Genomic DNA, 27,963 nt, shown 5'->3' with positions numbered 1-27,963 from the left:
TCTAGAACTGTGGCGTGTGCATTATAGACCGCAATTTGACTTTTGATCCTTCTAATAGTTTTCCAAGGCTTCAAGAAACTCGATGTTGCCATGCTGAAAAGTAGTGGCGTTTCCACCATCATCCCCTTAAATTTCCCTCGTTTCATTTGAAGCACTGGAACACCACTACAAGGATCAGAAGATTCAGAAGTCAAACTGTGGTCTAATAATTATGCATACGATACAGTTCTAGATATCCTGGTCTATCTACTAGATGTTGGGCGCCACTTTTACGTGAAGTCACGTTAAACTGGCGCCCAACATCTAGGTTCCGTTAGAACTATGCCTAATCTGAGAGCATCCTTATACTAGTTATCTTTTGAGTTTGAACCGAGTGGTTAAAACAACAGCCTTGATGCCAGCCGAGTCGTAAAGCTTAAATTACTTTGATAGCGGACATTTTTATGACCAATCAAGATGGATACGTTTTAAAGCTGTAAAACGTCGCTCTTTGCGCAAAAATATGTCAGTTTATTTTATTATTCATCAAACTTGGAATGCGAGGGAAAGATGATAAGAATTTTCAGTCATTTTATCAAATGGCGTACGTAATTTACAAAATGTTACGTCCTGACTTACTACTCTTCCTTATCTCCATAGTAAAACGAGAATGAGAGATTCGTCGTAAATGTGTGCAATCAGTTCTAAGTAAACTGAAATATCCGACTTAATAAAGTAAATTTGTGTTGTTAATGCTGTTATTCTAGCAGTATAATTCGTTTCCTTTGCTTGTTATAAGTATTTAATATCCACACCGTTTACCTTTAGGAATATCAGATTACCTAATTGTGATTTCCTTTAATGTACATGTATGAACCACACCTAATTATGTACAATAAATAGGTATTATAACCGCTCTCTAATTTTAATCGCAAACGATTATAAACGATAACGTAGAGCGCAGCAACAATACTTTTTCATTCAGAAAGAAATCAAAGAAACCTTTACGATGTACTTGAAACCCTTGTAATGATGACCATACGCAAATTCAACGTAATTTTCAATTCCTGTTATTTTTTAATCATATTTCCGTGTGATTATTACTTATTTGCAATGTAACAATAGGAAATTATACCTATGCTAGTGGAGTTATTCTTATCGCTTACCACCTTAACCAGTTTTATATCTGTTTATGGTTTCACATAATCGTTTTTTGAAGTGAAAACTTCTTTAGCGGCGCAGTGCACTTTTTGTGATGGGAAAAAAATGTTAAACTCGCGAGAGGTGTCACGTGACCGTAAGACGGACACGTGACCTGATCGAAAAACTGTTACTTCAATGTCATTGAGTTTTTCTTTATTGATTTAAATGCCATCTAGTGAGTTTCGCTCTAACTGGTATTAATATAACTCGAGTACCTACTAACAGTGATGTGCTTAGGGGTTTCAAGTAATGCGACTAAATAACGCTAGATGGCGTTAACCTCAATTTTACATAGTACATAGTGCTGCAGACATTTTGCAATAGTGATTGAGTTTTCACTTCTGCCAGCACTCCCGGAGTGCAACCCCTTATTTTTTTTTTATTACTGTTGCGGCTTCGTTGTTGCCGCCGCTGTCTTCGTTAATTTCCTTGATTTTATCAAGAGCGTGATAGAACGAACGTTACTCGTTTTATCAAGGAAATTTACAGATACAGCGGCGGCAAAGACGCCGCAACAGTAACACAGCTGCAGTTGAAATTCGAACGTCGCCTTAAGAAAGGATACACGACACTAAACCCAAAACACGCTTATACTAATCAATTAACCCATTGCAAACTCCCTTAAATCGTCTAAACTGGTCGGTGCCGACCACAGTGTTTTGGGGATGAGATTTGCCTGTTTTGGGTACTTCATTAAGAGTTTTTTTGCCAGACGTATAGGTACTCCATACAGAACACAGTCGCCCGGTTTGCAACAGCTTGCCCGACTTGGCTTCCTGCCCAAATTTCTCCCAGAGTATTTTACCACCATACATACAAATAATGGAGACATATTGAAATTATTCCTTTCCTCATGACCTGCCGGAGTTACGCGTGAAAAAGTACCTCATTTTATTGTAATAATTATGTGTAATAAATTCTCAACTAGCTTGCGTTTTGTATACAGCATAATACATCAGTTCAATTATGGTTGATTATGTTTAGCGAAACAAATTGACTTGTCAGGGCCATACCGACCGGCGCATCATGATATTCAATTATCGTTCACTGTTTGCATTGTCGTTGATTGTGAAATTACATTAGACGGCTTTAATGCGATGTTATATGTAATTTTACATACCTACTGCTGTTGATTGCATGTTTTGCTTCCCTTTTATTGAGGTCTTATTCTTTTTAACATTCCGCATTGTAGTTCGGTTCGTTACTACTGTTTCTTCTTGACTGTATTTTAATTTGACTAGGTGTAAATTGTTTTGTTTCGTGCAAGAAAACGCTGTTTGACTAGCTTAATAGTAAGGAATTATTAACGAGACTTGCAATACTTAGGTACATTACATGTTGCTAATATCTTCGACCTTAAATATGAAAATAAATAATCCTTGTCAATCTAAGAACAAAATACAATATTAACTTACATTTATAGACGGGTCTATCGCGAAATTTATTTTATTACCTTTATTTACCGACTTTTCGACACAGGTTTCACTGGTCGTGGTGGTGGTTTGCTGGGATAGGTATGTGTTCAAAACGCGAAAGTTTTAAACATGATATTCAGAATACAATAGTTTTTAAGTACCAACTGTGACGGTTACACAATAAACAGTACGACGCAACTACCCGCTAGCTTCACTCCATAGGGAAGTGTCATGGCGTGCGCGTGGCTGCGGAGTGCACAAGCGATAACAGTTGTTTCATTTGGTCACCCAGTACACAACGGCGCCTGGACGTCACAAATGGCGACGAGGATAAAACATCACCAAAAAAAATTACGAAAAGGAAAGGTAACGGTGGCGGAAAAAAAACAAAATACCTAAGGTATGGAAATCCTAACCTAATAGCTACCGTAGTTGTCCATTTGCTCCCGAGCTCCCGATTGTATTCAGGCAATACAAAAGTTTGGGCGAGGTGATATTGTAACGAGTGACGTACGGTTGTACATAATACGGAAATATTAAAATTGCAACGACTTTGTTACGTAACTAGGTTATGAAATTCCAAACTCACGTCAGAGGAGTATTAAAGAAACTAGTGCAGAATTTAAATATTAGTGCAAAACTGTAAAAAGGTAGATCTTGTACCTATACCTAATTTTATACCTACTTAGGGCGACATGTATTGCAACCCTATGAGGTACAGAACGTTACGGCCCAAAGCATCTGTAATTTTCTGGATGCAACGGGCATTAGTAATGAACTTTAAAGGGCCGTCACCATAGATCAATACGTGGTCGGCGTGACACTCAAAGGCCCGATACCACCCCAATAATAATAAATATAAATACCTAATTTTATAGTTTTGTTTACAATCAATGTTAATAAAAACAATTATGTATATGCACAGTTGATTTTGTCGACTGTTTACATAAGAACAGTAGTTAACTTTACAACTATTTAGTGAGTAATTGATGGTAGCTCGGGAGGAATGTTTACCAAGCAAAGAAGAAATATGCGCTTGCTTATTACACTAACTCTTTGACAGTAGCTACTGTTCGTGAGCCTGGTTACCAATTGTAAATCCAAAAGTGCAATCAATGCAAGATAGATCAATAATTGGGAAAATCCTACAAAAAATAATGTACTCATGTTGCATTATTAGAATGATGTGGCACCGGTGTATTAATTTTTCCATGAAGTGACAGAAACGAATATGCTGATGATTTGCGTGTTACAAATACAGTTGGTACATGGTTTATTTTCTGACTCAAAACCGTATATTAGAATTCATATGATATAAAGGGTAAATAATCAAACTATCTTCGCGGAAATCACGATTATTATGAGTTGTTGTGTATTTGCCGTTCATACTTAAAATATACCTACCTACTTAGTTGTGTAATTACTAAGATATTTTTACATAAGGAAACCTATTGAGAAACCTGCATATTAAGTCGGTATAGTTGTATAAATTTTTAGGGACCTTATGTCCTAAAAGAAATATTGTTCGATTAAAATAACCTGTTATAATACTTATAATCAATTGAAATGGTATGAATCGCTGTTACCTAACTTGGTGTCGACTTAACATGTATTTATATATACATAGGTATGTTATGACAATAAAGAATGCTAGCAGGTAACGGATCAGTAAAATTATCAAGGACCGTTACGATGTCAAGTGAGTCAAGAACTATAGATATGTACTTAGACTGATGAATGCCGAGGGCTTTGTTATTGTTTTACTGTAGGAGTAGACACGTAAACTCAGCATCAAATGAATTGAGTAGTAAGTCGGAGTCGGACTAACAAGAAAAATAAATTACAAGAAGTAAACTGTACATCACATCTATGCTGCAGTTGGTATAATTAACTACTAATGACGCAAAACAAATAATTAGTAGGATGGAACGTTCAACTAGTACTAGCAAAACAAATAAGTAGTAGGTTGAAGTGTTCAACTGGTACTAGCAAAACAAATAAGTAGTAGGTTGATATGTTCAACTGGTACTAGCAAAACAAATAAGTAGTAGGTTGAAATTGTTCAATTGGTACTAGCAAAACAAATAATTAGTAGGTTGAATTGAAACGTTCAACTGGTACTGGCAAAATAAATAAGTAGTAGGTTGAATGTTCCACTGGTACTAGCAAAATAAAATAAATGATACAGCGAAATCATAACGCTTACCTACGATATAAACAAGGTATAATTAGTATTATGTTCAACTACCCAGTACTAACAAGCCAAAAGGGTCAAATGTACCTAGTAACAAGTCTAGTAGACGCGATATAGAGTTGGTTGGTACTAACGATAGGATCTTGTCATAGGTCATCCAAAATGTCCCAGATACCACCATTAGACTTAATAGGGAGGCAAAATAGTAATAAACTGACATAATGTTAGTAGAGTAACCTGCTATGTATTTATTTAATTCAAAATTATATAATAAGCAGCGAAAATTATATAATTGGTGCCTCTGCCTACTGTTCCAGTTCACTTAAGGCGTAGGTATAGATGGATGGCCTCGGGAATAGGCATACCTACTAATATAGATTCAGGTAGATTTTCAATTTTACAAATATATTTGGAAAAAATATTTCCTGTAAAGTACTACAATTTAACCTTCCTCTAACTTGTACCCGTATCATAAATTTACGGCATTTTGCAGATGTTCGTATAGGTAAGTACTCAATGTATCAGCTTAAATAAAAACGAACAAAGCAAGTGTATAAAGTATACGACGACTTAATAGACGGTATTCCGATTAAAGATTGTTGTAGCCATTATGTTGGAACAGTTAGAGAACGCGTTAAATTATAATTTAAGAGAAACAAGCAGGTGACCAGGATAATAATGCATTTTGCGCAGCCGTGGAAACTGTGGAACACAGAGGCATGCCTAAACTGCCCAAATAAAATCTATAAATAGATGAGGATATACAATTCCTTCAAAATCGTATATGACCCAGATTTCATATTATAAATTCCAATCCCAATCTATTTTAAAGCCGGAATACATGATTCTATTGAATAATAATCAGGACAAAGCTCAATCACAAACCCAAGTACAAAAGGTACGTAAATAGATGCGCTGGCCCTGTCATAATACATCATGTCATGTAGTACCTAAAGTCAATGCTGTAAAAACGGGAGTGGCGATGCGTGGAGCCTTGCACAGTGAGGAAGCACAGCTTACTAACTATACTACGAAACTATACCCAAGGCAAACATGACTTAGGTACTAACAGCAAAACTCTAGTGAACAGCGGTTAACCTAATGCCTTGTAAATAGACATACGACTTTTGTCGGTTGACAGGTAGATGACGAAGTACCTTTTAAGTACCTAGGTAGTAGGTACACCTACTCAGATTAAGATGAGTGATATGTGTGATGTGATGACTAATTATAATTAGGTGTAATTAAAAAGGCAATTTACTGGAAAATATATTTCCCTATTTCAGTCACATGCATAAAACTACAATATTTAAGGATGCCAAAACGCTTAGGTATGCGGTAGAGACAATACATACATTGGAAATTATACATAGTCTCAGAACCGATACATTAAAACAAAACAGAAACAATCAAATAAGTAAATAGTGTGTCTGAGTAGGTATACATTAGAAAATAAAAACAATAAGTATTCGAATTAACCGTGATCTTGATCGCCCTCAATGACAGTGCCTGATTGATGTTTAATTAGTTGAGACTAACTAATTTAGTAAAACTAGTAGATTAAAGTTGCATCTAGAGCCACTTCATGGATCTACCCAAGAGTACACATATATGGTACTAATCTACACTAAGACCCAAAAGACCAAAACCCTAGGTCATATCAAACAGAACCGTTAAACGTAACGCTATAATGGTAAAGTAAACATTCGAACAGCGTATTCTTGTGTACCTACTTACTCTGTATTTCATGGGATCATGGTTAAGATAATGGAGTTCCATTGGTTCGTTGTAAGATGTTTATTGAAGTTAAATGACATACTTAGGAAACAGACATACAAGGTGTGTATGTTTCAGGTTTATAAAATATGTTGCAACTGTTGCAAGTAATTGAAATAAACCGGAGAAAAAGTGTATACAAATATTAATATTTATGTGATAGTCTGACAGTAATTGTTGTGGAAATAATAATACAATACTTACTGGCTTACTAGTTGAAAAATCAGCTTCCGATTAGTAAAAAGGAGTTACGTTATTTTCATAACATAAATTGTAATTATGATTCTTCGCAAAAGTTGCTAGATTAATATTACATTCGATATTATATTTGCTGTGTTACTTTTTGAGTAATAGAATGAATAAAATAAATATTTGGATTAATTGATGTCAATATTATATTATCCAAGTATTACATATAATTGAAGAACGATAATTAGATATGATTATGATTAGATAATAACAATGGTCAAATAGGCAGGTAAATCTTAGTAGGTACCTAACAAATTAATTATATATAAATATATTTATATAGATTATTGTTTGCTTAACCTATTCACAAGTAAAACTAAATATACTTGACGTGGTACCTCTACTATGAATAGAGTAACATTGCTACTTTATTTGACATTGGATTATCTATAAGTATTATAAATTGCCTCATATATATTAACATCATACAAGACAAGTAAAACTGAGTCAATCAGTTATTGCCAGTAAGTAACTAATGTCCAAGACGCTTGGCAAGCTTACAATTTTATTGTACCTAAATCATGAAATAGGTATTAATTTAGTAAAATATTATATTGTATGCTAATGTTAATACCTGGAAATGTGTAAGCATCAAAAGGAAAATGTAGTAATTAAGGCTTTTAAAATAATTCTTTGAATTATATTCAAGTTAATAAAAGGACTTAGACTCAAAACTGCAAATAGGAGAAGGAGAGGGACTGACACATAAGAAATTGTAAAAGTAAAATAGAGATAGAGATCTTTATTTTGCATCCAATGTACATATTTATATTACATACGAGTAAACTACATAGTAACATACAGGCACATGGACCCTGGTAGGGTATCGCAAGAAATATTTGTAACAAATCAAATTATAAGTTTTATGTGGCAAGCATAACATGACTTAAAGTAAATTAAAAGTCGGTAACAATTAGGAATAATCAAATAATAGTTTTACAGGTTTAAAGGCTTGCTAGTGTTGGAAAATATTTATTATTTAACAGTTGTAAAATGGATCCACACTTCGCCGAGTTTCTTACGCCGGTTCTTCTCGGGTCTGAGGTTAACTTTTCCGAACCGGTGGTAGTATACCTAGATTGGAAAAATAAATCAACGTAGCGAGTATAAGATAATAAGATAAACTGAATTATTGTTGCATGGTTAATATATAAAGTAAAATAAATAAATTGTTATAAAAAGGGAGAGATGTGACGGTTACACAATAAACAGTACGACGCAACTACCCGCTAGCTTCACTCCATAGGGAAGTGTCATGGCGTGCGCGTGGCTGCGGAGTGCACAAGCGATAACAGTTGTTTCATTTGGTCACCCAGTACACAACGGCGCCTGGACGTCACACCAACAAAGCATTCTATTAAATGTAAATCTCTTCAGTAGCTCCATATTTCAAATAAATGTAAATACACAGGTTAATGGAAACCCTAATCAAATCCCCATGACTGGCAACAAAACAAAGGGCAGGCGTCATTGTTTACCAAAGGTTTATTAGCAATCAACCGACGTAACATCTCATCCCAAATTAATACACCGTCCACAATACCAGCCGAGACAATTGAAGGTACCTCGAATATACCTTAATAAGTTATTATCCGTTGCCAACATATTCTGTCGGATAGAATTGACAGTAATTGATTTGTTTCAACCCTGCTGGGAGGGTCTGAAATCTACCAAGTTTTTTTATTTCTTCTTATTCAACTGTGTATGTAGTCGTCTTAGTTTGTGGACTTTCCGTAAGTAATTAGATTTTGTCAATTGTAACATCTGTAACTTTGTAACTCCTTTCGATGGGATTACATTATACTTATAAAAGCCTGGGAATTGAAATTTTAAGTTACAGGGTTTCTTAAGTTCCCTATTAGAGTTGTGCCGTTCCCGAGAACGTTTTCCATTTTTTATGAAAAAAATATTTGTTGAGAATATTTCCTATTGGCAAGGTGCGAAGTCGGTGGAGGGGGAAGTGGCGCTGATCGTCACAAACATAGGTAATCTTATGGAATTTTCGTCATTAGTACTAGCGGCAGCCGCTAGAACTAATTTTACTCCATAAGATTTAACGTAGAAAGTCCGCCAAAATGAGGGCAGCACCAGTCGTGCACCTAACGAATAGTAAGCAGAGATCGTTCTACCAACGAACGTTTGTACCCGTATATATACTTACCCTTAGTGTTCAATATTTACTTAAATGTGATAAGATAGATCAAATTATAATTGTTATGTAATTCACCAAAATTAACCTTAAATATTATAACAGAACCAGTACCCGAATTTAACCCAAAGGGTATTTTTATATTTGATCCAAAGTGTTCATATGAGACTAATGGGACACAGAAGTCCCAACAAATATAATGCGTAATATTTGTCGTTCTGGACAATAATACATATTAATTTCCGTCCCATTCTGTACCATGTCACAGTGACAATATTGACTGTCTCTGTGACAAGGTACGAAATGGGTCGGAAATTAAATTATTTGACTTTACAAGGCAGCTTCGATATTTTGGCCCGTTCATCTGTAAGAACGCTGCCTTTGTTTTCGGACGGTCATGTTTATCCTGAGCTGTTTATTAGGAAATTGGAGGTGTGTGACACAAAGGGCCTTTAATTAAATCAACTGCCCAATTCTCCAGGAGAGCTTTGTAGGCCGGTAGGGATCTAGGGAGGGATGTAGTTGTAGATAGGTAATGGCGGGTCGCTGCCAAAGGGGGATATTAACTAAAGTAGGTACTATAGTTACCGCAATACCAATAACTGGCGACTGAGGCCATAATGTTACCTCTTTTACCCTTGTTAAGACCTACCAAGAGTGAAAGAGATGGCATAACTTTAGTCGCCAGTTGCTACTATAACAGCAACAATCTTATCTTACCATTGGTGGGCTTTATCTCTGCAATAAGTTTAACGAATTGTTAGTTAAAACACAGAATAAATTATTATTTATTCTGTGTTTTAACTAACAATAATATAGTACTATTAGGCACAGAAGATTTAGTCTCTGACAAAACGCGTCTATTACGACAGATATGACCGCTAGGTGGCGCAAGTGCGAGCAGGCGCCCGTTCCATAGCGGTGCGCGGCAACCGGCAACTAGACACCAAAACTGGTGTGGGCCGCATGTACTTGTTGGTACTTGTAGCGACGCGACGAAATCGCGGAGTGAGCCACGCCTGGTTAAGTTAAGAGTAATAGTGTGTAAATTAAGAATTAAATTTGTTTGGTCTTATCCAGTTATAGTGAACCTCTTTTGCATTTTTACTACCTATATTTCTTATGTCAGAAGAAGAGTTCATATTGTCATTCACAACCTAAATGTTATTTAAGACCTACAATTATTTGTAGGTCTTAACCTTATGGTTGTGAGGGGTACTTTGAAATACCTTTCAACCCTCGTTTGTTTATAAATCATGTCGCGCTGAAAACTTTCAGTGTAGGCACGAACTACGAAGTTTTCATGCCTCTTTTATTTCTTAGAAACAAAATACTACCTACTAAGAAAGACCCAGTTTCTAAAGGAACGTATTGTTAACTTTTGACTTGATTTATTACTAAGTCGTGTTTTTAGAAAGGATTTTCAGATGTGTTTTTATATTGTGAACGCAAGATATCTTCCTTATTTATATGAAGATACCTTTATAGGTGCTTATGCAGGGTTCGAAAGGATAATTATCAATGATAGTTATCCTGATAATTACGCGATAAGTATCGTGATTTTTATGCCTGATAATTATCGTCATGATATTTATCGGATAATTATCAAAAATACTATAATTATCTGGATAATTTCGAACCCTGGCTATAAGTACTTACTGCAAAAAGATCAAAGCCGAGTCTTTAGCTTTGTGTTAGATTGAGGCGTTTGTCCTAAATAAAAAATTAATTATTAAGTGTTATTATATTAAAGCTACTTACTTAACTGGGACAATTACGCTAAGGTTATCTCATGGAATTAATCTTTTTATCACTCGGCCAAACATAATTTTTAGGGTTCCGTACCCAAAGGGTAAAAACGGGTCCCTATTACTAAGACTCCGCTGTCCGTGTGTCCGTCCGTCCGTCCGTCTGTCACCAGGCTGTATCTCACGAACCGTGATAGCTAGACAGTTGAAATTTTCACAGATTATGTATTTCTGTTGCCGCTATAACAACAAATACTAAAAACAGAATAAAATAAAGATTTAAGTGGGGCTCCCATACAACAAACGTGATTTTTGACCGAAGTTAAGCAACGTCGGGCGGGGTCAGTACTTGGATGGGTGACCGTTTTTTTTGCTTGTTTTTCTCTATTTTTTGTTGATGGTGCGGAACCCTCCGTGCGTGAGTCCCACTCGCACTTGGCCGGTTTTTTAATTTTACTACCAAACATTTGCAAGAATTATTTGCATAAAATATAATTATCGCTGACTCTTTTATGAGCCATTAATTTAACATTTGCACGATTTGTTAATTGTCTCCTAAAACAATAAGGAAATATTAATATTCAAACGAGGGCTAGTAATTATTGTAAGAATTTGTCTAGATTAAGTGTTGTTCTAAAAGTAACTATGAAATTTAAACGACTCACATTTTCAATGAAAACCGTTTTCAGAGCAAACATAGGTAGTAAAATAAAAACAGGTTTAATAAAATGTAGGTTGGCCCTACGAACAACGTTGTTTTAATAATTACTTTTTCTTTTTGTCACCAGGTACCCCAAAATGGCGTCCCCTTCAAAAAACCGTTTCAAAAGGCAAGCATGGTGCCGGCGGCTGCTGAGCAAAAGACTGCCCATAGTAACATGGCTTCCAGAGTACAACTCAGAGAAGGCGGTGGCCGATCTTATCGCAGGGATAACAGTTGGGCTCACGGTCATACCGCAGGCACTGGCTTATGCTACGCTCGCCGGCTTAGAGCCCCAGGTAAGGCAAACTTGCATGTTTAATTACCTGCCTAGGGATTTCTGTTTCAGCCGGGAAATAATAAATGAGCGAGCTTCCGTAAAGCGTTTGACGGGATTCAGGCGCTTGTAGATTTTAGCTAGATAATTTTAGTGAGACTCGAACTTTAGAATATTTAAAACCGGGACAGTAATTTAGGTCGAATATCATGTTTTGATCCATTAGGAGCGTCCTATCAGCACCAAAGTCGGACGAATACTGCGCAGTAGGTATTCCACCGCATTTGAACTTAGACATAATAAACCTTCCTTTATTCCAAACTTAATCTGAAGAATTGGTACCGTTATTTTTTTTTCTGAAAGCGAAGTGGTTTTCGTCATCTTTTACTAAACTTGTCATTTTGTGAATTATAACGGTTTCCTCTAGATGTTTACTAAAATATTATTTTGCAAATAAGATCCAAAAATCTCTTTTGTCACGAGCCAGGGTTTGAACCCACGACTGTTTTGGAAGCCATAGCGCTACCACCAGCACTCTAATTGTACTTGACTTTACGTCTTTTAACAAACGTTTATTTAACTTGCAATGTTTGTATATTTATGTATGTTCGAGTCAAATCTTGCAAGCTAAATTAGACCCACTTCCCATTATTCGATTGAGCTGATACTTCATACACAGTAAGTTGGGTGACAATGCAATAGTATCTGATGATGGACACAGAGAGTGGCCATAGGAGCTCTGTGATTAGGGTTTCACCACGGATCCTAAATGTATGAGAAGATCCGCTGATCCGGATCCAGATCCGGATAATTTCACACATTTCGGATCCGGATTGATCCCTATTTGTGATTAAATAACGTAACCGAATTGGATATTAGGTGCCTGTTGAAAGAAAAGGGCTGTCAACAATTTTTTTTTGTAAAAACACGGGTCGGCAGAAGTGAAAACTCAATGACTAGTGCAAAATATCTGCAGCACTATGTATAATTGAGGTTAACGCCATCTAGCGTTATTTCGTCGCATTACTTGAAACCCCTAAGCACATCACTGTTAGTACTCGAGTTATATTAATACCAGTTAGAGGGAAACCCACTAGATGCCATTTAAATCAATAAAGAAAAACTCAATGACATTGAAGTAACAGTTTTCCGATCAGGTCACGTGTCCGTCTTACGTCTTACGGTCACGTGACACCTGTTACGAGTTTAACATTTTTTCCCCATCACAAAAAGTGCACAGCGCCGCTAAAGAAGTTTTCACTTCAAAAAGCTTATATTCCACAGGACGGCCTGTACTCCTCATTCATGGGCTGCTTCGTGTACGTCATCTTCGGCTCCTGTAAGGACATCACGCTGGGCCCCACCGCGCTCCTGGCGTTGATGACGCACGCCCAGATACAGGGCACGCCGCCGCGGCCTGAATACGCCGTCCTGCTGTGTTTTCTGACCGGCGTTGTGCAGCTCGTCATGGGGACGCTACATTTAGGTGAATTGAAGTTATAGTTTTTTTTATACCACACCAGTGGCAAACAAGCATACGGGCCGCCTGGTGATAAGCAGTCACCGTAGCCTATGGATTCATGGGCTGCTTCTTGTACGTCATCTTCGGCTCCTGTAAGGACATCACGCTGGGCCCCACCGCGCTCCTGGCGTTGATGACGCACGCCCAGATACAGGGCACGCCGCCGCGGCCTGAATACGCCGTCCTGCTGTGTTTTCTGACTGGCATTGTGCAGCTCGTCATGGGGATGCTGCATTTAGGTGAATTGAAGTTATAGTTTTTTTTTATACCACACCGGTGGCAAACAAGCATACGGGCCGCCTGATGGTAAGCAGTCACCGTAGCCTATGGACGCCTGCAACTCTAGTGGTGTTACATGCGCGTTTCCGACCTTTAGCTTGTCAAAGGACTGTCTCATTTCAACATAGACAGAGATAATCGTACTATATTTGTCTTACACTAGTACTAGCACCCAAAAGAAAAGGATGAGTATAGTTTTTTTTGTTCTTATTTACTGACAAATTGGTTTGAGCAACTATAGGTAGTTGTTGATTGGCCTAATCTTTTATTCCTGTGTGGCAGAGACATCAGTGCCGAAAACTGACTTTAAGCGCATTTGCTTTCGAAATATGATGCTGGAAATGGTGAAGTGGGAAGATACTCTGTATTCCATAGGCTATGCCTAGAATAGAATTAACGCTTCAATTCTTAAGTAACTATATACCTACTGGAGAGCAGACCAAGATTCTCGAACATCAAAAAGCTGTTTAAGAGCCAACAGGAGCTAAGATTTAAATATTTTAGGTAAATATACCCGTCTCGCTAACGGAAGCGGCTCCTAAAACTGGTGCGATAAGGACAAGGCGAAAAATCCTGCGTAAAAATATCAAAAATCGAGGTTTCGTACTCGACTGTTTCCTCCTCCAAAACTTAACCAATCGTAACCAAATTTGGAAATCTTAATGATTATGACATTATCTGTGTCGGACCGTTTTGCTTTTTTGACTAATTGATGTCAGTTTTAAATAGCACGCCTCTCATTGCGGCATAGTCAATTAGGCCATTTTGGCCATTTTTGAAGGGCTCTAGCGCCTTAAAAAACAAAAATATCAAAAAAAGCAAAACGGTCCGACACAGATATTGACAATATTAATCTGTGTTGAAAAAATCATTGCTCTAGCTTCAAAACCCACGGAGGAAACAGTCGAGTACGTTTGTATGGAGAAATGACCACTCCTGTTGGCTCTTAATGCCCACAAATCTGCGAAAATCTAGAAATTGCTGACACCGGGACATTCCAAGAGTGCCTGTTTTGTGTACAGTGTACCTGCAAAATTGCATGGTCGTATTATGAATGAATTCTTTGCAGTCGTGTACAGAGTAAAATTACCACTGGTTCTAGCTAGCTAATATAAAAAATTAAATTAAATTCGTTTATTAAAAGAAAGAAGATATAAAATTAAATAACTAGCTCAGTGTATGATCGCACTACAGAAATGTTATATATATTTTTAGGTTAACTTCAGGGAGCATAACCTACCTTATTTATATTTATTTGTTTGTTAGCCTGTTGTGTCCCACTGCTGGGTAAAGGCCTCCCTCTCTTTCTTCCACGCGTCTTCTATGGCAATATTAGGCCAATCTTTCCGAAAGACGTCAAGATCGTTCCGCCATTTCCTTCGAGGTCTGCCGTGACGCCGCATACCTAAGTAATTTGAAGTTCAAATCAAATCAAATATCTTTATTTTGCATAAAATATGGTACAAAAGATGGACTTAGTAACTAAGAAGCACATGCATACTTCACCAGCAACTGGCATAGTTCGAATAAAAGATCCATTATTTTTTTCTTATCTTCATCAGGGGTCCTGATAGACTTCATATCGGTGCCGGTGACTGTTGGCTTCACGTCGGCCACGTCAGTCATCATCGCCGTGTCTCAGCTGAAAGGTCTGCTCGGACTTAGCTTCAAGTCGGGAGGTTTCCTCACAACCGTCAAAATGGTAATTTACTTGTAAGCTTCTAACACCTTTACGTAGAGGATAGAAGATTGTTAACCAAGGGGTGAACTGATGCCTTTCAACCGTATTGCACATTACATTTCGAATACTCGCTACGCTCGTGGTTCAATTTTGGAATTTTTCGCTTGCTCGGGTACCAATATTAGCACGAGCGGTTAAACAACAAGTTTGCCCCCTTGTAATACAAATAACTAGGTATTTACCTACTCACATGCAGTTATCTCTAAATTATCTTTTTTTGCAGGTTGCAGAAAATTTACCAAATGCAAGACTGTCAGACAGCGCGTTAGGAGTTACCTGTATAATTGTTTTACTACTTATGCGTGTGAGTATTTCATGATCAAAAGTAATTACTAAAATCGTCAAGACAAAGCAATCGTGATTTGTGATATTAATTATTGATTTTCACAATATAATAGGCACTTTCGCTAATTGTCGCTTTTTGTACTACGATTATCTAATTTTTTGTAAGAATGTTTTGATTTTCTAGGAATACATAATAGTTACGCTTTCTCAATATAGTTTTATCTAAATATATTTCAGTTAACTGATAAAAACAAAATGAGATGTTTCACTCTTACGATAAATTGTTTCGTTATACCTACCAAATAATTTTTTTAAGGGGCATATTAGAAATACACATTTTATCGCCCCCTAACCATATGAATCACGGGCTCCCAATTTTTTTTGCAGCACGACTGTCTTTACATGCCATCTTCATCTCTAGAAACAGTCAAGAAACTCCTGGCAAAAAAATTTTTTATCAGCCTAGTTTAGTGTCCCACAGTGCACAGGCCTCGCCTCGTTTTTAGTGTTCCGTACCCAAAGGGTAAAAACGGGACCCTATTATTAAGACTCCGCTGTCCGTCCGTCCGTCCGTCCGTCCGTCCGTCCGTCCGTCCGTCCGTCCGTCCGTCCGTCTGTCACCAGGCTGTATCTCACGAACCGTGATAGCTAGACAGTTGAAATTTTCACAGATGATGTATTTCTGTTGCCGCTATACTAACAACAAATACTAAAAACAGAATAAAATAAAGATTTAAGTGGGGCTCCCATACAACAAACGTGATTTTTGACCTAAGTTAAGCAACGTCGGGCGGGGTCAGTACTTGGATGGGTGACCGTTTTTTTGCTTGTTTTGCTCTATTTTTTGTTGATGGTGCGGAACCGTCCGTGCGCGAGTCCGACTCGCACTTGGCCGGTTTTTTCCACTCAACCCTGTGGTACTTTCCCGCCAATCCGGATAGAATGCGTCCAAGTCGTCCCGCCATCTCCTTTTCGGTCTGTCTGTACCATCTATGGTGTTCCGTGCGTCCCACTCGGTAACCATTTTTGACCCACCTTTCCGGGTGCATGCGGCAGAAATTTCCAGCCCAGTCCCACTTAAGGTGACAGTCCATTTCCAACCGCAGCTGCACTACTGTTCATTTTACTATGGAAATTGACAGTAACAGCGACGCGTTCAGTACCAGTAGTGCAGCTGCGGTCAGAAATGGAATGTTACCATTAAGCTAAAATTTATACGATTTAAAATATTTAAATATATCTTTGTTGTATTGAATTGTTCACAGAAACTGAAAGATATAAAATTATCTAGAAGCAAAAAGGGTCTAAAGAAGACACTCTGGCTGCTATCCACATCCAGGAACGCGATCGTCGTCATAGTGTGTTCATTGATATCGTTCGGATTCGAGTCTCACGGATCTCAACCTTTCCGGATAACGGGGCGGGTAAAGTAAGTCTATCTACTTATCTAATATCATAATTCAGTCTATATTATATATGTCCCATTGGACACAGGCCTACTCTCATGTACTAGAAGGATTAGGTTTAAGTATAGATGGTAGGATCCTATATATGTGCTATACACGTGCGTCCGTGACGGACGAAACATACGCAATGCGACACTGTGATTGGTCGAATTTATTTGTTGCCCACCATAATCCATACTAAATTTATGGTGGGGGAATTTAAAAAAAAATGTGAGACTTAGAAAAGGACAAACAATAATAGCGCTTTCGCTGTTACTCCCTTTGAAAGATTCATAAGACTATCCCGTTCGATCATATCCCCATCCCTCATGTCTGATCCAGTTATATTAGATTCATGGGTTAAAGTATCCACGCCTCTGGCCCAAAGCAGGTTGGAACCTTCAGACATCTTTCAACGCCTTAGCGGAGGTATGTAGGTTTCCTTAATGAAAAAGCGACTAGTAAATATCAAATGATATTTCATACATAGAAACATAGTTCCGGGAAACTCATTGATACAAACAGGAACACTTCTAACTGTACATGGACCTTATTACGAAAGGCATAAGGTCCACTGATGTACAGTTAACAGTGTTGGCGATGGTACAACCGCGACCTTCGGATTGAAATTCGCATGTCCAACGACCAGTGCCCTGTTTATCAAAAGCTTGTAACTTGTAATACAAGTGCAACTCCCTTTTTGACAGCTTTTGTTAGAAAGGGACTTCCACTTGGTTACAAGCTTTTGAGAAACGGGCCCCAGCGCGTTTTTTCTTCCTACCGACTTATTTATCAGACAAAAAAGTCCACTGTATTTTTTTGCCGAAGCGGGACTTTTTACAAGTGAGATTAGAAGTTTTTTTCACGTAACAAGACTAATTTTTTTTTCAGAGAAGGTCTGCCATCTTGGAACCTCCCCCCCTTCAGTACGTACGCTAACGGAGAATACGTGTCGTTCATTGACATGTGTTCAGAGTTGGGCTCCTCTATCATTCTAGTTCCCATCATCGGCGTGCTGGGCAACGTGGCTATTGCTAAAGCTTTCGGTAAGCGATATTCAATCATATTGCATAGTTATTAAGGTTGAATTTTAAATCTAACTTGCATTATTTTTGCTAAGGATCTTGAGGAGGGAAACTTAATCTTATTATTTTGATACGTAAGGTTTATTCTTGAATGTAAGTTGGAACGTTAGTTCAAATGATTTCTATGGGACATTCAATCTTAACACCTTATTATACATTCGTCTTAAATCTTTTGGCGGGGGAAATTCAAACGTATTTCTTTCTTGTTTTTTCTCTTTCTAGCAAGCGGAGAATCAGTAGACGCGACGCAAGAACTGTTAACGCTGTCCCTCTCCAACATATTGGGCTCTTTCGTAGGTGCCTTCCCAATCACTGGTTCATTTTCGCGCAGCGCCGTCAACCACGCCAGCGGTGTGGCCACGCAGGCCGGCAGCCTCTATACAGGTGACTTGTTTTAAACACCTTATCCTCCTAAGCAGGGATGTTGCGAATATCCGCATCCGCATCCGCAATCGCGGAACTTCCGCATTATTTGGAGTTTTGGCCGAAGGGTGTCAAGTTTCGGCGGTTCCGCGGCCGGTTCCCTGACACTGCGGGGTTGCGTAATGCATCGCAATCATAATGTGTTTTTTAGTGTTTAGATATATTTTTATAATATGTATGCTAGTTTTAAGGTATTTATGTATGGGCCACTAGTTGCCTGAAATAAACGATTTCATTCATTCATTCATTCATTATTTTCAGCATCCGCATCCGCATAAAATCAATGCGGAGTTTAATGCGGATGCGGATGTGGAACAGGTCGGTACAGGAACGTCTTAGCATCGGCGTAAGTGCTAGACTGCTAGGTAATTTAGTCATTAGCCAAAAAAACCTATTATAAATGAGCAGTCAAGCGTGAATGCGACTTAATGTACGGAACCCTTGGAACGCGAGTCCGACTCGCACTTGGCCGGTTTTTTGAAATAAAAATTACTAAAATAACGAATGATTTTGACGTTTTTTTATGTACCTATCTTACATCCGCATCCGCGGATGTGAGCCTTTAAAAATCCGCATCCGCGGATGTCAAAAAATCGGCATCCGCAACATCCCTGCTCCTAAAGCCCAAGGTCCTACCTATAGTGCCTATTCAGTTCGATGTAATTTAAACTATGTTCAATTGGAACAGAGCCGCTTTTGCTTTGTTTCGTTCAATTTGCAAACAACGCAAAATCAACTCTATTTCCTACATTTTAGGTTCAAATTTCATTGGCAAATTTTGGATGTTTCGTTTGTATGGCTGGGCCTTAGAAGGCTATAACTCCCTATAGGGACGTGCGCGTTGGATGGTCTGCTATTTTGTGGCTTGAATCTGAACCATAAACATTGACACTCAACGACAAAACAAGTGCCGCCATCTACCGTTCTTGTGCATAGTAGGTTCTGCCATCTTGTGGACTATTTTAGGAAGCATTTATAAACTACACATTTACGCCTCGCGCCAAAAATCTGACGTCTCCTGTGCCCCCCATAGTTTATGCACGCTCCCTATAAAACAAATCCTTAATGATTTTATTACTCTCTAGGGAGCAAAGGCCGCTTTTACTCCCTAGGAAGCAATGTCCGCATGAGTCCCTAGGACGTGATATAGGTTACTTAGGAAGCGTATAACAGCATATTTCCTCATATTTACAGGTACCCTGGTGTTGTTGGCGTTGAGCCTCCTCACGCCGTACTTCTACTACATCCCTAAAGCGGCGCTGGCCGCCGTTGTGATATGTGCTGTGATATTTATGATAGAATATGAGGTAAGACTTGTTTATGGTGTTAACTGTATACGGTACATAAAATGATATATAACTTGCCCTAAACTGTCATTCAATAGAACTTGCTATGTAAACAAACCGCCATACTAAAGTTGACACTGAATGTCAATTTACTAGTAACTTTTGTTTACATAGTTAGCAAGTTCTATTGAATGACACCTTAGTTGCTAAGAGCAGAAAGAAATATAGCATAGATTGGACCTGGGGATCCTACCCTTTTCCCTCCCTTTTTGGGGGGTAGGCACGGTACGATATCGTGGCTACTGGGCCAAATCAGCCTTGTATGACCTTAGAAACAATCGTGCCAAGCGGCATCGCCTGAGACAAAAGTGCATACTCACTGCAGTCACTTAGCCTACGAAGTACGAATTCAATTTAAAAAAAAAATTAAAACTTTTGAAAGGCTTTATCTCGGAAACTATTCAATCTACAGAGATAATTCTAGTGTCGTATTGTAGCAAATTAAGTTTTCATTAAGAACGCCCTGAAAAGGTACTATCAAAAACTAGTCTTTTAGGGTTATAATCGCCCAAATCTAAAAGAAAACCGAAATTTTCGCGGTTTTTTTTTTTCGATTTTTGACAAAGTTGCGTTCGGCGCTCGAGGTCACAAACTTGGATTATTAATTGGGCCAACATCAGAAATAAGTCTGCAAAAAATCAAAACTACCGGATTTGACGCAATCGCTCAATGTATAAATTTACTGTATTAGCAAGTGAATTTTGCAGTTTTTGGTGAATTAGTGATAAATGTTTTTACTTCGACTGTTTTGTCTTTAGAATAAAGTTAATGAACTTGAGTTTCATGAATATTGTAATTTTCCCAACTAATGGGTTCCTTAACCTGCTTCGCTAAAAAGCGGCTTATCAAAACACATCCGTATACAAATAAAAGTGAAACTAGTTCTACTTTATAGAATACTTGGGTACTGAAATTAAATTAAATTCAAATTTCTTTATTTAAGACAACATATGGTCCATACATTTGTTAGTTAAAGCTTATGATTTATGTTAGTAAATTTTCATCGTTTAAATCTATTATAAATAATTTCAATAATTTTTACCAGGTAGTGAAACCAATGTGGCGGTAGCGGCTAGCGACCCGCCCCCGCTTCGTACGGGTTAACAAATTATACATAAACTTTCCTCTTGAATCACTCTATCTAATAAAAAACCGCATCAAAATCCGTTGCTTAGTTTTAAAGATCTAAGCATACATAGGGACAGACAGCGGGAAGCGACTTTGTTTCATACTATGTAGTGATGATTTAACCTTTTCGACGCCGTGTCAAACACAAAAGCTGTCACGCTGACGCCACGTCACCGAAGTGTCAAAACTGAAATTGAACTTTATGCATATGCACGTAGGTCTATGTTGCTCTGTGGTCTGTGGCCAATTAATCGGTCTTTGGCGTTGAACCTACAGTGCGGATACATCGGTCATTGGCGTCCAAAAGGTTAAGTTAGTAAATTACCCCTTTTCATCGTTTAAATGTATTATAAATAATTTTAATATATTTTACCAGGTAGTGAAACCAATGTGGCGCTAGCGACCCGCCCCCGCTTCGCACGGCTTAACAAATTATACATAAACCTTCCTCTTGAATCACTCTATGTATTAAAAAAACCCCATCAAAATCCGTTGCTTAGTTTTAAAGATCTAAGCATACATAGGGACAGACAGACAGCGGGAATCGTCTAAGCATACATAGGGACAGACAGACAGCGGGAAGCGACTTTGTTTCATACTATATAGTGATGATTTAAGTTAGTAAATTACCCCATTTCATCGTTTAACCTCTCAACTCCCACGTGTGACGTCACCCATAAGCGTTCTGGCTCATATACGAGCCGTGGGATATGACAAGTTAAATCTATTATAAATAATTTCAATAATTTTTACCAGGTAGTGAAACCAATGTGGCGCTCCCGCCGCGCCGACCTCGTGCCGGCCTTCGCCACGTTCTGCGTGTGCCTCGTGGTGGGCGTAGAAATCGGCATCTTGGTGGGAGTTGTGTTAAACGTTCTACTGCTGCTGTACCCGAGTGCGAGGCCGCAGATGGACGCTGAGATCGTCACGGTACGTTATAAGGAGTCCTAAACGTAACCGGGCGGTGTAGCCGATGTAACCGGGTGGTGTAGCCGATGTAACCAGGTGGTGTAGCCGATGTAACCAGGTGGTGAAGCCAATGTGGCGCTCCCGCCGCGCCGACCTCGTGCCCGCCTTCGCCACGTTCTGCGTGTGCCTCGTGGTGGGCGTAGAGATCGGCATCTTGGTGGGCGTTGTGTTAAACGTTCTACTGCTGCTGTACCCGAGTGCGAGGCCGCAGATGGACGCTGAGATCGTCACGGTACGTTATAAGGAGTCCTAAACGTAACCGGGCGGTGTAGCCGATGTAACCGGGTGGTGTAGCCGATGTAACCAGGTGGTGTAGCCGATGTAACCAGGTGGTGAAGCCAATGTGGCGCTCCCGCCGCGCCGACCTCGTGCCCGCCTTCGCCACGTTCTGCGTGTGCCTCGTGGTGGGCGTAGAGATCGGCATCTTGGTGGGCGTTGTGTTAAACGTTCTACTGCTGCTGTACCCGAGTGCGAGGCCGCAGATGGACGCTGAGATCGTCACGGTACGTTATAAGGAGTCCTAAACGTAACCGGGCGGTGTAGCCGATGTAACCGGGTGGTGTAGCCGATGTAACCAGGTGGTGTAGCCGATGTAACCAGGTGGTGAAGCCAATGTGGCGCTCCCGCCGCGCCGACCTCGTGCCCGCCTTCGCCACGTTCTGCGTGTGCCTCGTGGTGGGCGTAGAGATCGGCATCTTGGTGGGCGTTGTGTTAAACGTTCTACTGCTGCTGTACCCGAGTGCGAGGCCGCAGATGGACGCTGAGATCGTCACGGTACGTTATAAGGAGTCCTAAACGTAACCGGGCGGTGTAGCCGATGTAACCGGGTGGTGTAGCCGATGTAACCAGGTGGTGTAGCCGATGTAACCAGGTGGTGAAGCCAATGTGGCGCTCCCGCCGCGCCGACCTCGTGCCCGCCTTCGCCACGTTCTGCGTGTGCCTCGTGGTGGGCGTAGAGATCGGCATCTTGGTGGGCGTTGTGTTAAACGTTCTACTGCTGCTGTACCCGAGTGCGAGGCCGCAGATGGACGCTGAGATCGTCACGGTACGTTATAAGGAGTCCTAAACGTAACCGGGCGGTGTAGCCGATGTAACCGGGTGGTGTAGCCGATGTAACCAGGTGGTGTAGCCGATGTAACCAGGTGGTGAAGCCAATGTGGCGCTCCCGCCGCGCCGACCTCGTGCCCGCCTTCGCCACGTTCTGCGTGTGCCTCGTGGTGGGCGTAGAGATCGGCATCTTGGTGGGCGTTGTGTTAAACGTTCTACTGCTGCTGTACCCGAGTGCGAGGCCGCAGATGGACGCTGAGATCGTCACGGTACGTTATAAGGAGTCCTAAACGTAACCGGGCGGTGTAGCCGATGTAACCGGGTGGTGTAGCCGATGTAACCAGGTGGTGTAGCCGATGTAACCAGGTGGTGAAGCCAATGTGGCGCTCCCGCCGCGCCGACCTCGTGCCCGCCTTCGCCACGTTCTGCGTGTGCCTCGTGGTGGGCGTAGAGATCGGCATCTTGGTGGGCGTTGTGTTAAACGTTCTACTGCTGCTGTACCCGAGTGCGAGGCCGCAGATGGACGCTGAGATCGTCACGGTACGTTATAAGGAGTCCTAAACGTAACCGGGCGGTGTAGCCGATGTAACCGGGTGGTGTAACCGATGTAACCAGGCGGTGTTATCTGACTGCTCCGGCTGATAAATAATAATTGGAACATGTATACAGATTTTCAAAGTGGCGCCTTATCCATATCTGACCTTGGCTCAAAATAATTAGAAGTTTTTAATATGTATTAAAACAACAACTAAAATATTGAAGTATAACTCTTTGAAATATGAGGATGAAGGGTAGAAAGTAACACCACTATAGTCGGGTAAATAATGAATACTTTAATAGAAACTGTTGGCCTTATATACTAATTTACATCCTTTGTCTGAGTTCAATCATGTGGAAAATCGCAATGAATCATAATTGTGTCGTCTCGAGTTACATTGGAATACCGATTATTATTGAAGCGTGAAAAGAATTATAATTTATCTATTTGTCAGCTGATCAGCTGTGATCAGCTGTGTGGCCTCACTACAACTCTCTCCTTTTTTTTGAGACAAAAATAGTACATTTATAGAACTATTTTTGGTTTACAAATATATGTACTTAATTCTATGGTATACATATTGGTTCTTAAAGATTAAATTAACAAATCTTACTGCTACCTGGATACATAATTTGCTTACATGCCTATTTCTAACATTATATTTTTAAGATAGCTATTGAATGCATTGTTGCACTAACATGTAGACATAGATTTTTTTTTTTTTTTTTATTTAACACTCTACGGCTAAGACTATTTTAGTTTGTGTAGAAAATAATATAGGTATGTGTATATATATATATATATGTTCATGTTTGTGTATGTATTTATAATATTATACTGTATGATACTATGACATATGTGAAGATAGGTTTAATGTTTAGGCTAAATAAATACTTGGGTAATATAGTATATATTGAGGAAATAAATAACATGAATGTAATAATTTTACTATAAGTAGGTAATTTTACTATAATTTTACTATATGTGTTTATCTTTACCTACATGTTATGCGTTATAGGACACTCTTTTACTTATGGTTCCTTATTTGGATGGCGGCATGTGCTTAGATCTTAGGTTTTATCTGTTTTTTGTTTGTACTTTTTTTTTTTTTTTTTATTTATACATGGTAGGGTTTTGTTCGGTTTTTATGCATCAAATATTCTTTTTTTCTGAAACTAACATTTTAACATTTTCACCTTGATCTTGAATTACCGTTAATAGTCCCGTATACACTGGGTCCATTTTATCTCTATTTTCCTTTTTCACTAATACTAAATCTCCTGTTTTATAATTTATGGGATTGGTTTTTACATCATAATTAGTTTTTCTTGATAATTTTGACTTAATTAAATTATTTCTAGCATCCTCTTGGGATTTTTGTAATCTATACTTAAGGTCTATGGGATAAGAGTTAAAATTATAATGGGTCTATTTGTTTTACAATATTTGTTATATATGATTACGGTTTAATTTAAACTTTTTTTTTTTTAGATGCCGAAAAGTATTAAATAATACTTTTGATAATATGTCATTGACAATATAAAGGTTTCATAAAAATGTGTGTGTGTATGCTTTACTGAATGCTAATATTTGTACCCTGATTTTGAATAACAGTAAATGGCTCCTTTATACATTGGGTAGTTATAACTATGTGGTTACAAAGAATTTTTCTACATTGATGACGAACAAACTCTAACTTTTAAATTAAGTGGGTTGTATTTTATTTTGTTTTATTCATTTTTTTATATTTTTTTTATATGGACCTATTGTAGGTATGGCAAGTAGATTGTTAGGTACTTATTTTTGCTAATTCTCTTCGACATGTAAACTATTCATTAATTCACTAATTTATTATTATATTCTTGACACAATACAACGTGTATTGTATTCATATTTTACATGTAAGGTATTTTATGTGATTATTATTTTATACTTTATTTATCTTTCATCTTAGGTTAGGTTTTTTTTTAATATGAATATAAAAGTAAAATATAAAATTATTATTATTAATTATTTAATTAAGTATGTATTTATATTGTTGTTTACTTGATTTATTTATCATTATCACTGTAATTTTAGGTATTTATTTAATGTAAGTATTACGTTTAATTTAGATATGGTTAATGTTCTTTGTTTTAATTTAGTTTTATTCTTAAATATATTTAGTTCATAATTTATTTAATTATATATTTATTTTCTTTTCTGTATTGTTTGAGTTGTTATTTATTTATTTATTTAGTGTAATGTTATATTTAGATTTTTATATGATTTTTTTTTTTTACAGGCTGTTTTTTAACACATGTTTATATTAATAAACATACTATGTGTCCAAAGACATTCATGCTAGGTAACTCGACCGTATGATGTCTCAAGGATTCAGTGTTTGGTAGTAAAAAAAAATCTAACCTAATAGTGTTATAGTGTCTATTATTTTCCTGGGTTTTTTTTCTTCTTTTTTTTTTTTTTTTTTTTTCATAATTCTTGCTCGGTATTTGTGGGAAATTGTTTATTATTCCAAGAATCGATTGCCAATGAGCCATTTTGTAATGTCTGCATTGTGACCTAATAATGTAAGCTGACTTCGTGATTCTTGTCACCTGTCTTTTAAAAAGTACACAGCGCCTTTTAATAGCACTCTCGGTCGGCCGACCCTTTGTTTACATACAATATATTTATTAAGGATACAAAAATTCATTATTTATTATTTATTATAGCGCGCTAATACATATTACGCGTTAATATGTATTGCCAGACAGTTGTTTTCACACATCGGAACAGCTGTAAAAAACTTTCCGTGTGCCCAAGGACCGCTGCAATTGAGAGCTCGCTCGAATTGTCTAGGTTTCAAGGGTTATTGCCTGGTTGTATCCTGGTGTACCTTGCTTACATTATTTATTTCCACGAGCTTCCCAGTTTTGAAAGGAAACCATCATTTTGAAAACTTAAAGCATATAAGAGTCGCAATAACTTTTAGGTGATCAGGCTAATTGTTTGTTTGCAACACTTATCTGATTTAGCTCTCTCAATGTGTTATTTATATTTTTCCTTTCTTTTTATTTTATTTCTTTCATTATATTTTTTTTTTATAGCTACTCGTATAATACCTAAATTTTGCTTTTATCATCACATTACGTGTTGTGAATAATTTCTAGTTTTATATTTTTTTTTAATGCGTCAAATGTATAAATTTTTTTTTGTGTGGTTATTTATTTTTCTTGTTTCTATGTACTCGAAATTTTTAGATGACATAGCATATGTTGCATGTGCTTCCGTATTGGGTGACGTGTGACGAGCACGCGTGGCGCGGCCTTCACAAGTCTGGTGCATTCCATTAATCATATGTTTAAGTTGATTAGTAGTTAGTGTTGATATGTTTGTGTTACTTTGTATGTTTTGTTGTTATTGGTAATTTGTTGGATGTGAATATTGTTTTTCTAATTAAATTTTTGTATTATTCCTTATATTTGGTTGTTATAAGTACTTATATGAGAGTGGTGAGTGGGTGATGGCATTTTCTTATTTTGATGCAATAATTCATTAGTTATGTAGTAGATTCGCGGATTGAATATTATTGATATATAAATGTAAGTTAATGTATGTTAATGTAAGATTGTTATTTATCCACTTTAGATTTAAAAACACAATATTTACTCAGATTGACTACATGTCATAGAAATAAGTTATATCGTTAATCAATAAAAAAAATGAAATCAAATTATTAAATTGAACAGATAATATTAAAAAAAATAGATTATAATTCGCATTAAAGATATTAAAGTATATGTAAGCTGAAATTATTTGACCTAAAATAATAATAATATTCTGTGTAAGTAATGTTTTCATGTATAAAATAATAATGTGTTTTGGAATAGTAATGAAGTGCTGACATATAAAATACTTCTATTTTACCAATAAAAGTTTGATTGATTAATTGCAATAGTGATATGATTTGATTGGGGTTTTTTTTTTTTGAAAACACGAAATTAATTTGTAACTGGTTAAGAGGGCCTTTGCAAGAATATATTAATATGTTACCTATTGAAAACCAAATGGTGTGAAAGCTACTTTTTTTTATGTTAAATTGGATAATAATTTGAAAAGACCATAAGTGATGTTGTTTAATGTGTGGAATAGTAGATTCTAGTGTTTGTCAGCTAGTCAAAGTTAATGTTAGGTTAGTTTGTTAGTGGTTTTGTCCTTGTCTTGGGAAATGGGTTTTGTTTTGAAATGTTATGTTAGTTTGTTAGTGTTAGTGTTAGTGGTGGGTGGTGGTGGGTTAGTGGGTTGTTGTTGTTGTTTTAAACGAAGCTAAATTATGATGTTAATGTTAGTGTTATTGTTAGTTATGGGTGGTGGTGGGTTAGTGGTTTGTTTTGTTTTTACTGAAGCTAAATGATGTTATTATGACGTCAATGTTAGTGTTATTGTTGAGGTGGTTTTTTTTTTTTATATTGTGGTCTTTAAA

At 37.7% G+C, this 27,963-nt stretch overlaps 1 protein-coding gene across 1 annotated transcript in view; it reads left to right on the top strand.

Annotated features, from left to right (window-relative positions):
* Window positions 1-27,963, top strand: part of LOC134650939 (sodium-independent sulfate anion transporter) — a 52,247-nt gene that overhangs the window by 18,611 nt on the left and 5,673 nt on the right. The window contains exons 2-10 of the mRNA XM_063505894.1: window positions 11,502-11,712; window positions 12,975-13,176; window positions 15,054-15,193; window positions 15,456-15,536; window positions 16,783-16,946; window positions 17,854-18,008; window positions 18,270-18,431; window positions 19,665-19,777; window positions 21,701-21,874. Of these exons, the coding sequence (XP_063361964.1) occupies window positions 11,512-11,712; window positions 12,975-13,176; window positions 15,054-15,193; window positions 15,456-15,536; window positions 16,783-16,946; window positions 17,854-18,008; window positions 18,270-18,431; window positions 19,665-19,777; window positions 21,701-21,874 (1,392 nt within the window). The 5' untranslated portion in view covers window positions 11,502-11,511. The remainder of the gene's footprint in view (window positions 1-11,501; window positions 11,713-12,974; window positions 13,177-15,053; window positions 15,194-15,455; window positions 15,537-16,782; window positions 16,947-17,853; window positions 18,009-18,269; window positions 18,432-19,664; window positions 19,778-21,700; window positions 21,875-27,963) is intronic.

Source organism: Cydia amplana, chromosome 9 (genome assembly GCF_948474715.1).
Source record: "Cydia amplana chromosome 9, ilCydAmpl1.1, whole genome shotgun sequence".
Taxonomy (NCBI): domain Eukaryota; kingdom Metazoa; phylum Arthropoda; class Insecta; order Lepidoptera; family Tortricidae; genus Cydia; species Cydia amplana.
This window is presented reverse-complemented; position numbering and strand designations above follow the sequence as displayed.